General features: G+C 53.0%; 1 protein-coding gene across 1 annotated transcript in view; it reads right to left on the reverse strand.

The window, feature by feature from the left end:
- LOC149344029 (glypican-5-like) overlaps window positions 1-13,336 on the reverse strand; it is a 111,428-nt gene extending 98,092 nt beyond the window's left edge. The window contains exon 1 of the mRNA XM_089546138.1: window positions 12,917-13,336. Coding sequence (XP_089402264.1) covers window positions 12,917-13,193 — 277 coding nt within the window. The 5' untranslated portion in view covers window positions 13,194-13,336. The remainder of the gene's footprint in view (window positions 1-12,916) is intronic.
- Between the last annotated feature and the right edge of the window lie 2,061 nt (window positions 13,337-15,397).

A 15,397-nucleotide genomic window follows, 5' to 3' on the forward strand; every position in this document is an offset into this window, starting at 1 on the left:
TCAAGGAAAAGTGGTACCAAAACACCCACTGACGTCACCAGCATAGAAAAATAAATTTTAGCCGGAGGGGGTGCGGCGAACTGAACCAAGGACCTTGAGATTGCGAAGCGAGCACGCAACCCAAATGCTGCAAAACTGCGTTGCTTCTTGGCCAGTAAAGGTATACAACCAGTGTAAGCATTTCATCAAGACTGCATGCTACTGTGTGTCATTAAAAAGGACGGAAAACACTATAAATTTAAACAATTACTGACATAACAAGCGGTATTAAGTGCCCTACGTATTATTATTCTTATTTTGTACAACAGTGATGACGTCTCCCGTTTCCAATAGAAAGAAGAAAGCTTCACGGCTATGTACGACGACAACATGCCCCGGCCAGGAGTACCAGTGCCCAGCAAGCTGACACAGGGCAACGAGTTCAAATGCGAGACAAATCCTTCCGCGGCCAGAAATGGACGGTGAGGCAATGCCTCGAATTTTCCTTCGGGTGCAATCCGGACGGGACTGACAGAACGTCGTGCGCAGCTTGCCCGCGGAGTGTTTGCACTGCACTGCGGTAGCCGCGGCAGCGATGACCAGCACGTAGACAATGTCCCGCCAGATGGCCTGGACACAGCTCACGTACTAAGAATCTGGCCAATCTTGCTTTATCAGTTCCAATTTTTTTGTACGACTCGCCTTCTTTTGTTTTCTTGCATCGCCCCTCTCCAATGTACCATGCGCTCTGGGAGTGAAATAGAAAAACGCAAAACAGCAACCATGCTTCCTTTGACAGCGTGACACGAGCAGGCTCACTGTCAGACTATCCACCAAAATCAGGGTATTTTCTGTTTTTCTGAGTTGCTCTGGTTTCTGAGGAGTGGAAAGGGCTCAGCAAATGCCTCACTTCTCGGAGGGCGTCTCAACCGCGAGGTGTGGAAGAGGCGCCGTAGTGGAGGGGGGCTTCGGAATAATTTCCACCACCGCAACGAAGGACGTCCTCTCGCGAGAAAAGCCGGGCAGCGACCTACACCGAAAAACGACAGGTGACCACGGAGGGAAGCGAAGCCCGAAAGAACAAAGAAAATTCTCGGGACCGAGCACGCGTTCAGAGCTGCTCGATCAGTTCGCTTAACGCAGAACCCCTTAGAATATACCCACCCTTTGCGATCGCTGCTACCTTATCGCACTCACCGCTGCACCAACGCGGCAGGTACAGCAAGTTTCGAGTGATATACACGTTGCGACCGTCATTCCGCGGTCACCGCATCCGCGGGCCCGGCTCTAAACGGATTAGAATGCCTAAGCAAACGTTCCACAATCTCTCCCTGTGAACGTGCTCGGGGCGCCGTCGCCTGGGAACGCCGAATAGACCACCCCCCTCTCTCCTCCTGCCGGCGTTTAGATGAACGCGAGGACCTGACGGTCGCAGCCGGTGGGGAGAGATGTGGAGTTCCTGCGCGCCACTCCTTCGGCGGCGGCATCCACCACTGGCGCACACCAGAGAGGGGCCGCCGGCGCGGTGTCGACGACCCCAGCGGCGCAGCGAGCGCCCGGTTCGCGGGGCGCTCCCCGGTCGCCGCCGTCCACCGACAAGACGCCGGCCGCCTTCTCAGCGACGACGACGTCAACGACGATTGGGCCTCATCGCCACCCGAATGGACGGCGATTAGTGGCCTCCTCCTCGGCAGCTCCTGCTCGACGCTGTGTATACATCCGTCCGTTCGCTGTGTTCATGTGCCGTCCCGATCGCCCCGGATCAACGCGCCGCGGCGTCATCGGATACGTTGAGAAGCGCCACTCCGCGCCTTGACGCACGGTCGGTGGCGAAGCCTCTCTCGGCTCCCGGGACGTTCGTCCTGCTGTCACAACACGTGGGAAGTGTCGTTGCGAGCTCACCAAGTGACAGCGAAGTAGTCATCTGGATGAGCCGTTACTTTTGTCTTTCCTCCCCGAGATGCCGCGCGCTGCCTCGCGGATAGCGGACCCTTCGAATATTGAGCAGCTAAAGCGATGCTCTGCACTGCTAGGCAAATGATTGAGAAAGAAATGCACCATATAATTCGCCGCAACGTGCCTGCGTAAGGAAGACTCTTCAGCTAATATACAAAATAACCCGATACCATCCACGTGTCCCGCAGTGTAGCGAGGACCACCGCGGGCAGATATGAATCTCTCGGTGAAAATAAATTTAAACGATCTACACTGGAAACCAAGTGAAATCTCCAGCTTTTTCATCATCATTAGCAGCCTGACTACGCCCACTGCAGGGCAAAGGCCTCTCCCATGTCTCTTCAGTTAACACCGTCCAGTTTCAGCTGCGGCCACCATATTCCCGCAAATTTCTTTATCTCATCCACCCACCTAACTTTCTGCCGTCCCCTGCTACGCTTGCCTTCTCTTGGAATCCACTCCGTTACCCTTACGGACCAGCGGTTATCTTGCCTTCTCATTACATGCCCTGCCCAAGCCCATTTCTTCCCCTTGATTTCGACAAGGACGTCATTAATACGTGTTTGTTCCCTCACCCATTCCGCCTGCTTCCGGTCTCTTAACGTTACACCTATCATTTTTCTTTCCATAGCTCGCTGCGTTGTCCTTAACTTAAGCTGAACCCTCTTTGTTAGCCTCCACGTTTCTGCCCCATAGGTGAGTACCGGTAAGATAGACTCTTGCATACGTTTCTCCAGAGGGATATTGATAAACTGCCTTTCACGATCTGAGAGAACCTGACATATGCGATCCTTCTAGTTATTTCACCTATGTGATTAGGATCTGCGGTCACCGCCTGCCCTAAGTACCCGCATTCCCTTACCACTTCCAGCACCTCGCTACCACAGCTTACCACGTTCTTATGAAAAAGAGCCTAACTTCGCGGGAAACTGAGCGTCTGTAAGCTGGAAAAGCTGAACCACTGAAATACACGTGTCGCCAAGTCCGGCTGTTTTCGCAAGCAAACTACGCTGTCGGCAAGGCAGTTTTTTTTTTTCAACGGCGATCCCCGCGGCTAGGTTATACCACCACTGACCCCTCAACGGAGATCACAGAGTCCTTTTCACTCCTGACGGCACGAGTTCGAATCGCATGACGGGGAAAGAGAAAAAAAAAGTTGCCTCTATAAATCCTCTTTTCTGGGCCCAAAATGCGTCTTACGCTGGCGAACAAAAACCACGGTAGCCAGAAAGAATCACATAGTCGGCTTTTAATAAGAACGAATACTGAATGGAGATGTCTTTCGAGGAGGCGGTTGCCACAGGGTCATCCGAAGCAGCCATTAATTAGAAGGTGCTACATGGCAGCAGCTGAGTGGGCAGCTATCCAGAACTGCCGCATGTGGCGTCGCCAGAGGCGGACTCCTCTCCACCATGGCGGCTGCTTCCGCCTCGCTGGCATCGCGGTTGAGGAGTGCAAACGCAACTGGATCTAAATGACGGCCTAGTGTCTGCCTGCCTGTCTACGAAGATGCACACACTCTCAACGGTAGTAAGGCTTCGCAATAAACGACCGACAACCCCTCGATGCCAGGTGTTGCCGTTGAAGCGACAGTAGTACTTGTGCGCCTCATTCGAGCACATGAACAGCAAAGAGCAACACTTTCCTGTTTTGGTCTCGGCTCTCTCAACCATGTATACCCAGCTGCAGAAAGTGTACCACCGCGCCACGAGCAATATCTCTTCTTCCACACGAGACAGAGAGACACACTTTTCACTGATGCTGAGATATAATTTACCGTTTCCAGAGCGTTTAAAACCACATGCACGCTACACTGCTTGGGACAAAGGGAATTCAGCCCCACATATTAACGCGGTGTTGTTGAAAAACGCAGCGTTTATTTCAGCGAGTCAGCGACATCCGTTTCGTAGGCTCTAGTCGTTACAAGCCTCTCTTTCCGATCTTTACTAGTAAACCCCGACAGGTTACGTTAGGTGCACGAGTTTACACATGACGGGTAGACACAGTGGGATATGTGCTTCACCGTAGTGGAGGACTACGCATTAATTTCGGCAGCCTGGGATTCTTTGACGCGCAACGAAATCTGAGTCCATCGACGTAGTGCGAAAGTATCTGCCTATCCCCGACTGAGCACCTTCCGACACGGAACACATTTGCACAGAAGACCTCGGTCTGTTCCTTACGACAGCTGGATACGAAACTCCGTTTCCGTCCCGAGTGAGCCATTGTCCCGTGATTCAAAGGGCCTGTGGAAGTTCGCGCTCACGGGAAAACGGTGTCAGAGCTAACGTATTCACTTCCTCAGCGACGGTGCAAAAGAAAAGTCGAAGAGTTCTGTTTTTCTTTTTTGTTTTCCCCTTTCATGCAGAAACAACGCCTTGTGTATGTGAGGCCACCATCGGACATCCGTGAAACCATCCTTAGTTCAACAGTATTTCTTTACAGAACACTGCGCTTCCAAGCGCCAACCCCACGCTAAACAGCCGAATAGTAACGCAATTAACGAATTCACACCGTCGACCACGTAAGCGTTACGAAACGCGCCTCGCCGCGCCTCACCTCTTCTTTTCCGAACGAAAAAAAAAAAATCATAACTCGCTAGCGCGGCGGATCGACGGATGGAGCCCGAACGGAAACGCAACAGGGAATAAAGAAAACACTCGGGCGCAAAGTGCGAGTGATCCGCAACTCTCTTTCGGTGGCGTAACTTCTGGCTCAGTTTAACCTCTTTCTTCTCCGGTCTTCTTTCTCCCGAAGCGGAGCAATGCCTGTCGCCTCTTTCCTGCCGCCTTCCTTTCATCCTCTTCCTCCGGCTGTCAAATTCGCAGCGGCTGCTGCTTGATTATGCAACGGTTCCATGCATTATGCAACGCGGCGAGCGACAGGCCGTTTTTACCCATTTTATTTCCCCCTCTGTTTTTTTTTTTTTTTTCTCGTTCTCCGACATTCGCGGTTCGGTGCGCTCTCCAGAACTCCCCGGCGTACCACGCGAACGCTGCGACAACGCTTCGATGGCCCAGATATATCCCCCCGCGGATTAATTTATCCCGCCGCTCCGTGGTTCTCTCGCTGTTACCGCTCGAGAGGAGCCTAAAGGCAGAAGCATTGCGAAACAAAGACTTCGCTATACCCCCAAGCTGAATTGCGCCAATACATTATTGGGCCATACTAGTGAACTTTAGAAGAAGTCGCGCTGAAAAAAAAAAAAAAAAAAAGTAGGAATCGCGCGCGCCCAAGCCCAAGAAGGTATTGAGATTGATATTGGAAAGGGTGCCGTTCTCTCAAGTTTCAAGACTAATGCGTCTTAGCAAGTTCAATCACTGACGCAGACAAATGTGATCGAGAATTCGACGCCCAAATCACGGTGCCGCAGGGCCAATATACTGTTGACTTTTTATGTTTGTATTAACTACCTTTGCACTGCATTCACGCAGTCGCCTCAGTGCCTACGTATTGGTTTCAATGAAGATACCGCGAATTCGGAAAATTTCGAAGATCTTCGAAGCTGCCAAAAAATCCTGCTCGCGTACGGTTTCAAGCTGAAATCGATTCTATGTGCATTTGGCTTCACATCCTGAAGGCATAGTTAACCTTTTACAGAGTGCAGTGTGTAGCACTCAAAACGCGCTCTTTGCTTGTCTGACTCGCACGGCGAACGGTGAGCGAAAAAACTGTTCACGTTGCACGCCATGCATGCCTCACACGATAGAGTCTCCGCAAGCTGCTTGTCGCTAAAGGCCGATTCACACGACGGACCGTTCGTCCGCGGCCCGCGCAGTACGTGTGCATACGTCAGCACTTTGAGAGGCGCGCTGGATGCATGGATGGATGGCGGCCGACAGCGCGCCTCTCAAAGTGCTGACGCATGCACACGTAGTGCGCGGGCCGCGGACGAACGGTCCGTCGTGTGAATCGGCCTTAAGTGGTGACAAGTTCCGCGGGCATACACTTTCACCCCTGCCGCTTCCCGGCCGCAGGCATGCACTCACAGCCACACTAACAAGTTAGGTTCGTCGGCAGACAACCCCGCGTGACGTCAGCCTTTTACAATTACGAAACGTGCACACATGCAAGCGTTCTCCGGCGAACCGCTCTAGAAAGAACATATCTGACGTCAGCCACTTTTGGGCGACACAGCGGTTGTCGTTATACTTAACCTTATCCTTTAAAGGGATTTCTTAATTGATAACAGATCTGCAGAGGTGGTCTTTGTGAGTACTCGCATGAAATTCAAAAGCTCTGCGTGGACCCCACACAAATAGTGCTTATTTTTATTTAACTTCCTACTCCTAGTAGCTCGCAACCTATTAGGGCGACACCTCACCGCGAGTTCTTAGCCGCCCCTGAGCCGTTGACGTCAGTGGGCAATCTGGGCGAGCTTTCCAATGGGCGTGCCCAGGTAGTGTGGGCGGGATGGGGCGTCCCATTCTGTTTTGCTTTCTTTCTTTTTTTCTGGCCCGTCGGCGCTAAGGGAGGCGATGAGGAGTATTGTTTTTAGTGTCAGATAAGCTCGGTGTTAATGACGCTAGCTCATTTTTTTTTTTTGCGCTGCGGTGACGAGTGATTGGATACCGATCGCTCGTGCGCATTTCCTAACCTGGTAAACATCATTTCATGATCATTTAAAACCTGTCATGGGACTGTCTCATGCTTAACAGTCTATTGTTATGCGCGTGTGCGCGCGCGCCAATGCGGTCTGTCACAGGAACAGGTTGTCATCGCTGTATCGCACTAAACATCGAACAAACGCCCATCCACTCTAATTTTGGCCACTCCACCTCATGGATAGGTAATGACAATTAGGTGCGTCAAAGTTACTCAGCCACAGGTACATGTTATCGTTGCAGAAAGGCTGCGAGCACATCTCTGCCACTTAGTTATGACACACAAGGCAGCAAGTAAATATGACGCGGGTAAAACAAAAAAAAAAGACATAGCAAGTCTGAAATTAATCGGCTACACACTTCGTTTTGATGCTATTGATTGCGTCTGGCACCAAGGCGCGTACGTATACCTTCTTGACAAATAAAAGCGCGACCTCAACGAAGGGCCCACAATACGCATAAAGCTCATCTCACTACCCCCGTCAAGGAGCGATCGTGCGGGATTTCGGCGAACTACGCGACGCATCTGCGTCCAGGCGCCGCGCACACAAGTGCGGCTGTGTTCAGGGACAAGTCATCAAGTCGCGAACCGAGGCGGAACAGAACGTAAGGACGGTGACGAGACAGGAAGGCAGCTTGTTCCGCAGCTGTCCTTGCTCTCCTTGGCTTTCGGTTTAAAAAGGCAGCGCGAATCGTCGACGTGCCCCACGTTAACGCGCACCGCCCTCCTTTGAAGCCTCCGAGTGGAAAACGTGACGGCCATGTGTTGTTACGAAGACGCTGGCAGCGGCGCTACAGCTCTCTCTGGCATCTCTCGGCTGACGCTCGGCGACTGCTTTAAAACGATCATGCGGTCTGGCGTCGTCTGCGTAACTACACACCAGAAAAAAAAAAAAAAAATGCGAGGACACTTCGGCAGCTAAAGTGTTGAGAGGCGAAAGCCGAGCACACTGCCGTGACGACTTCCGGTGGATGTGACGCCACACCGTCCTCTTGGCTATATCGATACCAAAATTATACATCTTTCGGGGATCGTAAGTTTTAATTACGCTTAATTACTCATTTTTCTATCTAATTTGACACAAATCCGACGTTTTTCCGACCATTCTGTAACAATTTTCACTATGCCGTGACGACTTCCGGTGGATGTGACGTCACACTGTTCCCGTGGCTGTATCGATACCAAAATTATACAACTTTCGGGGATCTTAAGTGTTAATTACGCTTAATTACACATTTTTCCATCCAATTTGACACAAATCCGACGTTTTTCCGACCACTCTGTGACAATTTTCACTATGCCGTGACGACTTCCGGTGGATGTGACGTCACACCGTTTCAGCGGCTATATCGACACAAACGCTATTTCGACATTTTTGCCTATGATTAACTAATTAATCAACAGTCATCAAACTTGGCTTCTAGGTTCATTTTTCCTTCCTCTATTTGAAGCAACCATCGGTTTTCCTCTGTCTTTCTTAGTTCCCGAGTTAAATTCGTGTGACACGCTTTGTTAACGGACGCCAGTATGAGCCATTAAAGGCTTTCGCCTTAAAACGCCGAAGTTTATTTCGACGATTCGTGACTCTGTAACCTTCAACAAAACTTTATTGTCAGTTCTTTAAATTTCTGAACGTACAGAGAAACGATCGAGCTAGAGCTAGCAACCAGACGATACGAAGTCGCTAAAGTTCGATCTCCAAGTTCGCGCTGCGTTTCATTTCCGGTGAACGCACACCGGCGCGTCACGAAGCGGAAGTGCAACCGGAAGTAAGCGGGAGCCATCACGTGTGTGCAGCATCGTTTTGCCGCCGCCGCCACTGCGCCGATTGCTTCCACAAACGGTTCTCGAAACACGCACATGACTATTTTGCTCCGTGTGTTTTCTCTCTTTCTCCGTTAACTGCCCCGAGCTCTGACGGCGGGAGTCGATTAAATATTCCATTTATTCCCAAAAAACGATTACCTCTCGAGGGGCTAAAGAAAAAAAAATGACCCCGCTACTGGGCCGGAACGGTTGCGGTTTTCGTTTTCATTTTGCCGTCCCCGAAACGAAACTTTCACCTGTTTCGGATGCCCGGAAAGTACGAAAGAAAATCTAATATATACAGCATGGAGCAGGCAAAGCGCGGTTCGGCGAGGATCGTAAGTGAGGTTTTGGTTCCGGCGGATACTCGCAGCCACATTTGAAAGCTATTTGTCGTTTTTAAACTTTATATCGACATCTTTCTGTGTTTAATCCTTTTCTTTATGTATGCGGCAGTAAAGCTGAAGCCGTTCAATCGGGCGGCTGCTCACGCCGTCTAGCCGTGAGTCGCAAAATTTCGCTCTTGCCTTGATTTTAGCTACCGGTCAGTCATTTAGCGTTCGCTTAGTTACTTCTACCGGTTTAAAATCTATTTTTATACCACTGTGCTTAAAACCCAATGCGCTGAATTAAGCAACTCTTTCTGCAACTGAACGCAGCAAACGAGACCGCAGGACTCTCTAGTTTTTTTTTTTTTTGGGGGGGGGGAGCTGGTGGCTTAAAACATCACGAATCGAGCGGTGACAACACTTCTGTCTTGCTAGCTAGCTTACGCAGTGTGGCTTGGCCCTTTTAAACTACGACGGCTCATTGTGCACGAACAAAAGAAAAAGAATCAATGTTAGGAGGACGTTGTGTGGGTGCAGCCAAGTAACCCCGCTATTACGAAACACACTGTATAGCGAAGTAACGGATCCCCGCAGGGACAATGCATTGCTGTCCCAAGGCATGCACGCAGTAATTTTTTTTTTTTAAGGCAAATGGCGCCGCAGGTCATATCAACAACCCCCCCCCCCCCCCCCCCCCAAATCTTACATGGCGGAGAGCAAAATAAAGATTTTTGCGCAAAAAAACAAAACAAACTGTTCCTAATTCCTTTACTCCAGTACACAAATTAAGCGAGGGTGTAATTTGAGGGTGGGAACAACGACCGCTTCAGCGGCGGACCCGGGCCCGCTGCTGTTCCGTCCCCGACCTGTGGACCACTCCGGCACGCTCCGACATAACGAAACTATGGATATGTAACAAATAAACTTTCTGCACGGCGTCCAGTTCGCTGTTCGTGCTGACTGCGGCCTTCAGTACGCAGAGTAAGACATCTTGTAGACGCGAAAAATGAAACGGCAATGGACCACAGCATTATGTTTTAGATGAACTGGGGCAGGGGCCAAGCCTTGAAGAAAAATGAAAGAAATAGAGATTCACAACAGCTCTTTTCGTCTTATCCCCTCAAGAGGCGCGCAGATATCGCAATCAGAAGAATTCCTGTACGACTGTGTCCTTTGCAGTTCGCTTACGCAGCAAGACAAACCTCGCACCGGCCTGCTCTTTGAGACAAAGGGAACAGAACCGCACCGTTCGCTGTTTTGCACCCCAGGAGATGATAACTGCAATCGGCTACTGTCTTCCCCGATGCTCCTTATCCGTTTCGCCCCTGACATTTGACAGCCTAGGACGAACTACCGGCCCTGCAGCTCACTCTCTCGCCAGAACACCTCGTCGTCAGCCGAAACACCCCCATTTTGCTGCAGCACGATGCACAAGCGCGATGTGCAAATGAGGCGAACACTCAACGGATGACAGAGCAGCTAATTCCAATACGACCTAGAGCAATCTAGGTGGTATTGCTAAGAATCATTTGTACAAGGTAAAAAGAGTCGCGCGCTTGAGAGCTCCCTCCCAGCTTCGCCCGTATCACATGACGCGACACATATTCGTTCACACCGGTACGGACTGTCAGCCGATTTCTGAGACGACCTACCGAGTTTCGGGCATTCGACAGCGACTCTCCCAGCATTATTATTTTTCTTTTTTCTTGAGTCGGAGCACAGAGGAGAAAACGGAAGCGGCAGTTGGAAATAGCCGCAGACTGCAACCTATCCACACCAAGCATGAGGTGATGGCCGCCTTTTTTTTTTTTTTTTCTTTAACAGCGCTGCCAATTACTGCAGAAAATGACAATCCGGCCACCGCTGAGAAATCAAAGAAATAGAATAAACGAAGGGGAAGAACAAAGGCTGGATCCGCACAGCACGACGTACAGGATTCCCACGTGGGCCTAGATTCACGTCACCACGCGTTGACGGCCGGCAAAACGACGCGCGCGTATCGCGAACGACTGCCGTCGACAATGACTCGACCCCCGAAACGAAAGTCACGAAAGAACGCGGACGCATTGGATGAGCTGCTCGCTCGCAAGCGTGGCCCTAAACACGCCCTCATTTTTTTCTTTCCGCCTTTCTACATTTTCTTGTACATTTCTTCATTCGATCATTGGTGCGGCAGCGGAGGGGCCGCACGACGGCATCAAACTGGGTCAGGCGCTTCAGCGAACGAAGCGGTTGCTGTCGCCCGGCGTTGTTCCTACACGAGCTGCTCACTCGGGTCAGCGTCAGTTGACGCGACTATCACGGGCCGCCTTGCATCACTCATTGAACGAACGCGGAACGCACCTCCCCCCACCCCCCCACCCGAGTTGCCCACCTGAAGAGGAACGAGCAAAAAGACAAACGCAAACGAAGCAGCGAATAAAGTCAACTGCGGCTACCGCGAGGTCAACTTTCATCGAAACGCTCCAAGCGGGAAACAACGGTTCTGGGCTAGACAACGACTATTCCTTTTTTTGAGGCAAGTAAAAAAGCCGTCACACAACGGCGCTGACACTAAAAACACGAAACTACAACTAGCACGACCTCAGCATCATCCCGGACTCTCCACGCTGGTGGGGCTCTCCAGAGAGGGTTGTCACCGCTCGGGCGCAATCGAGGCTGCGATAAATCGACAGCGTCTTTCCATCGAAACATCTCTGGACCGCAACACGGCGGCGTAGTCAGTTCGCACGCAAACAAGAGGATTCCCCACCTGAGCAACCGAGCTGTTTCGCGTGCAATCCGCGAGAAGTAGCCTCCATTGCTCTTGACCCCTCCCCCCCCCCCCCTCCCTCAAAACCACCTTGTAGCGAGGAATTTGAATTTTCTACTGTCAGAACAGAAACGCCAGATGGGTGAATGCTCTCGACGTCAGCACGAGCGCTGTTGTATTGCTCCTACGCGTCCTGGGTCTCCCATCGATCAAATCCAAGCAGGCCAGGGAGAAACGATTCAGAAAATGCAGGACGCCAGAATTCGGATTCATCCGCAAACACCGCGTAATTGCGTTCAAACAGAAAGTTCCCTATGTAAGAAAAGTCTGTATAATGAAGAGTTCTGCCGGTTGCGAAGCGTCGGCAGTCGCACCAACGGAATAGTACTAGCCTTCGGAACATCGACTCTGTCGGCTTATAGCACACGAACGGCGTTGGCTCGGTTACATGCGAACTTTGTGCACGCGTCGGGGATCGCTTTTCAAAACATCGCAACCGTACGATGCTCGCCTCAGCAAAGTCCGTCCGTCCACCGCCAATGCAAGCGCCGCTGCCCTTCGGACGTCGTCCGGATCAAACGGAGCGCCAAGGCGCGATGCGGAGCCGTGCGCACTGCAATTGTCAGCGACTATTTCAATCCGCGGCCGGTTCAAAGTCCACCGCGTGACGCGACGATCACGAAAACAAGCCTGCAGTCGCCGGCTACCGGATCTCTCCCCCTCTCTCACCGCGCAGGCCGACCGAGCAGCCAAGACAGCGTCCCGTTTTGCCATGCCCACGCTGGAGAACTCAACGCCCGCGCGGTTTCTTTCGAGGCAGGCTGGCCCATATCGCGCAGCTCCCGCACTGTACCGGTATCCGCGGGGGACAGAGAACAGCGTCCGCGGCACCTTTCACGAAGGACACAGAAGACTTCCGCGAAAATGGGAACCGGAGGGGGCGCATAGCATATACCTGGCTCAAAGACCTGGCCGCCCGCAGCGACTCTGCCCAAGGGCCGTGGGAATAAAGCCGTCCCGCTGAACGAGGCGCGAACTAAAAGCACGCGAGGGGAGGCGCCAGGGGATGTAGAGGCAGGAACACACCGTCACACAAAAGGAAGCGGCCGTACCCCCCTGCCGACCACCACACCGGCCCGGGAAGAAGAAGCGGCGACCGGCACCCCCCCGAACCCGCCCAGGGGCAGGCAGCGCGGGCGACAAAAAAGAGAAAGCCCGCTGGTGCACATTCCTCGGCGGCCACCTCCAACGGCCGCCACCTCCCGAAAAAAGCCGGCCCGCGGGATGGGAACGCAGGCGCGAAGTTGGAAGCGGCGCGGTCGCCGCCGGAGAGAAGCGTGCCACCGACCGACCATATGGCCGAGCGCGCGCGATCAAACGAGCCACCGGCCGGCTCCACGCAATCGGAGCGCGTTGCGCGCGGTCACGGCGCGAAAGAACGAAAAAATAAGGAAAATAAACGAGCACACGCTCTACGCGCGCGACTCACCGGAGGTGGGAGACGCGGCGAGCACCGGGGTCCACCTGTGGTCCCCGCCTCCGAGCGTCGACGATAGCAGGTCCCGCGCCGCGCTGCAGCCGTCGGACGTCGTCGACGCCGCGCTGGGTTCAGCGGCGGAGCAGACGACCGCGCAAGAAACGGCGGCGAGCACGCCGCACGCGATGAGCGGCATTATTCCGATCGGGCGCGCCATCGCTGGACGCCGGCACCTGGTGATGAGGAGGTCCCGTTGTCGTGGCCGCACCGTCGTTGTCGGCGAGCACATCGTCTCGCGCACCGTCCACAACAAACACCGGCCGTCGCAGAATCCCAACACTACTGGCGTTGCTGCGGGAACGTCGCGGCTGCTGAAGCGGCGAACACTGCCGGCGAGCACAGAGAGACTGCCGGCGAACCGGTTTCGGTGCCGGAGGTGAGGCATGCGGCGCCCTCCAACGGTCGCCGCGAGAGGGTTGAGGAGAAGCGCTCCTCCCCGTGGCAAGCGCGCGCGCTCCGCCGCCGGGTCAATATCCCGGGGGACGGCCGAATCCGGCCGGCGGCCCGTTTCTTTCCGCCCTCCTCGCAACGTTTTTCACGGCGTGCAGGCAGGCTAGAGAGAGAGGAGAGATGCAAGGAGCGGCGCAGCTGTTTCATTCATGCTTTCCAGCGCCGAAATTCACCGGGCGTTTCTCCAGAAGTCGGAGCGGAAGCCTCCGGTGACCTATACACGGAGCATGCGGGCCTCCCGTTTGCGACACCGCCGACTCTCCCCGTTTAATGTCGGGGTTGGTAGTGACGAAGGATGCAGCAAACTTGAGGGTCTGTCGTGAGGACGAAGTTAGCCCGTCACAGTGGATGCGGCGCTCTGCCGCTCGTAGCGCGTACGCTGTTGCGTGGGACGATTAGCGCGGGCGCGGTCGACGCTCGCTGGGAGGCGTGGGTGCGCCGCCGGCGCGAAGTGCGCTACGCCAGAGCGGAAACCGGGGCGGGATGTTGCGCGCTCGTCGCCTCGAGATTGAAAACGCGGCGGCAGCGGTGGTGCAAGGACGCGTCCTTGTTTGGTCGCAGCTGTCGCGCATTCGATGCCCAATCTGACTGCCCCGATAGCGAGCAGGTGTCGCGTGGTCAATCCGTCGGTCGGCCAGCGATGTGTGACCCGGGGGCGGGTCGCGCGTGGATGCTAGCGTTATCAGACGCGCAGGTCGCAGACACCTGGTGCCGCAGAACGGCCTTAGTACACTACATGGCCTACATTGCTTAACAGTTGCTCACTTAGCTGCCGCCGGTGCCGCGGTGTTAAACTGAGAAGTTAGGATCACTCTAGTTCAGATTTGCTTGAGTGCACGTTTGCCTAATCAAGAAGCGGAAAGTACCGATGTTCTCTGAAATTAGGAACCATTCGAAACGCGGAAAGAAGTCACCTACGAAGGAATTGTCCCCGCCGCGGGTTCTGTAGGGTGTCGCAGCTAAGTTGAGCGAGGGCAAAAATTTAAATATAACCTGTAGGTGAGCGAAACCGGTCGCATGCTCTCATCAGTCGCCCTGCGCACCTCAAGGATTTTGTTCTTCAACATTAACTGATTACAGTTAATTAATTACAATTATTTCTCTAGATTAAACAATATTCAGTTTAGGCAATAAATAGCATTCGCAAATTTGGAGCGCATCTTCAGAGACCCCCGCCGCCATGATTTGCAGTAAGGTATGCCTCACGCGTATATTTTTTCCCCCACCTGCCGTGACGTTCGTGTCTAGCGGGTTCGCGTGCCACGATCGTACTCCTCTCAATCTTGGTCTGAGCGAACAAAATCAGTTTCTGGCATGGCCCGACGGCCTCGTTGCCGTGGTAGGCCGACATGTTTAGAGCGCGATCAAAAGACTCAACTTGGAACGATACAAACGCGACGAGGTTTATTTGTCACTGAGAGGCAAAAGTGAAATGTATATTCTATCGAGAAGGTGATCGCTTCAGGCTTAACCTCCTCGTTTTAAACACCCGTAAATCTGTTTGTTTTCGAAATAAGAACGCTGCAAGGAATAAATGAGCTGAGCTAACCGAAGGATTCCTCTTTCCTGGCTCGTCATGTTTGTTGCAGACTATGTGACCGGCACGCCAGGAAATATTTCGAGGGCCGTTTCAGCCGGAACGAATGAGACAACCTTCGAATCGCAGTAGATTGAGCGACTGAGTCGCCGCGGGGGATTCTGGCGGCGGCGTTGTCGCTTCGTCAGGAAGATTTTGAACTGAGGAGCCAGTGGTCAGAGATGGCTTGTCAAGTGCTCTCGTGATGCCAACTGCATGTGAGACCGAAGTTTAGCTGAAGATTTTTTTATTTTTATGGAAGCATACTACTTTAGCTACCACTTCAGCCCTTCACCGTGGTTATGCGCCTCCAAATCACGTGATACATGACGTCACACCACGTGACACGATGAGTCACGACAGTAGAGAAACGGGGCCCACCTCGCGCCGTCGCTGTGGTTATGCGC

This window comes from Amblyomma mixtum, chromosome 5 (genome assembly GCF_055824585.1).
Source record: "Amblyomma mixtum isolate Tamu chromosome 5, ASM5582458v1, whole genome shotgun sequence".
Lineage (NCBI taxonomy): Eukaryota > Metazoa > Arthropoda > Arachnida > Ixodida > Ixodidae > Amblyomma > Amblyomma mixtum.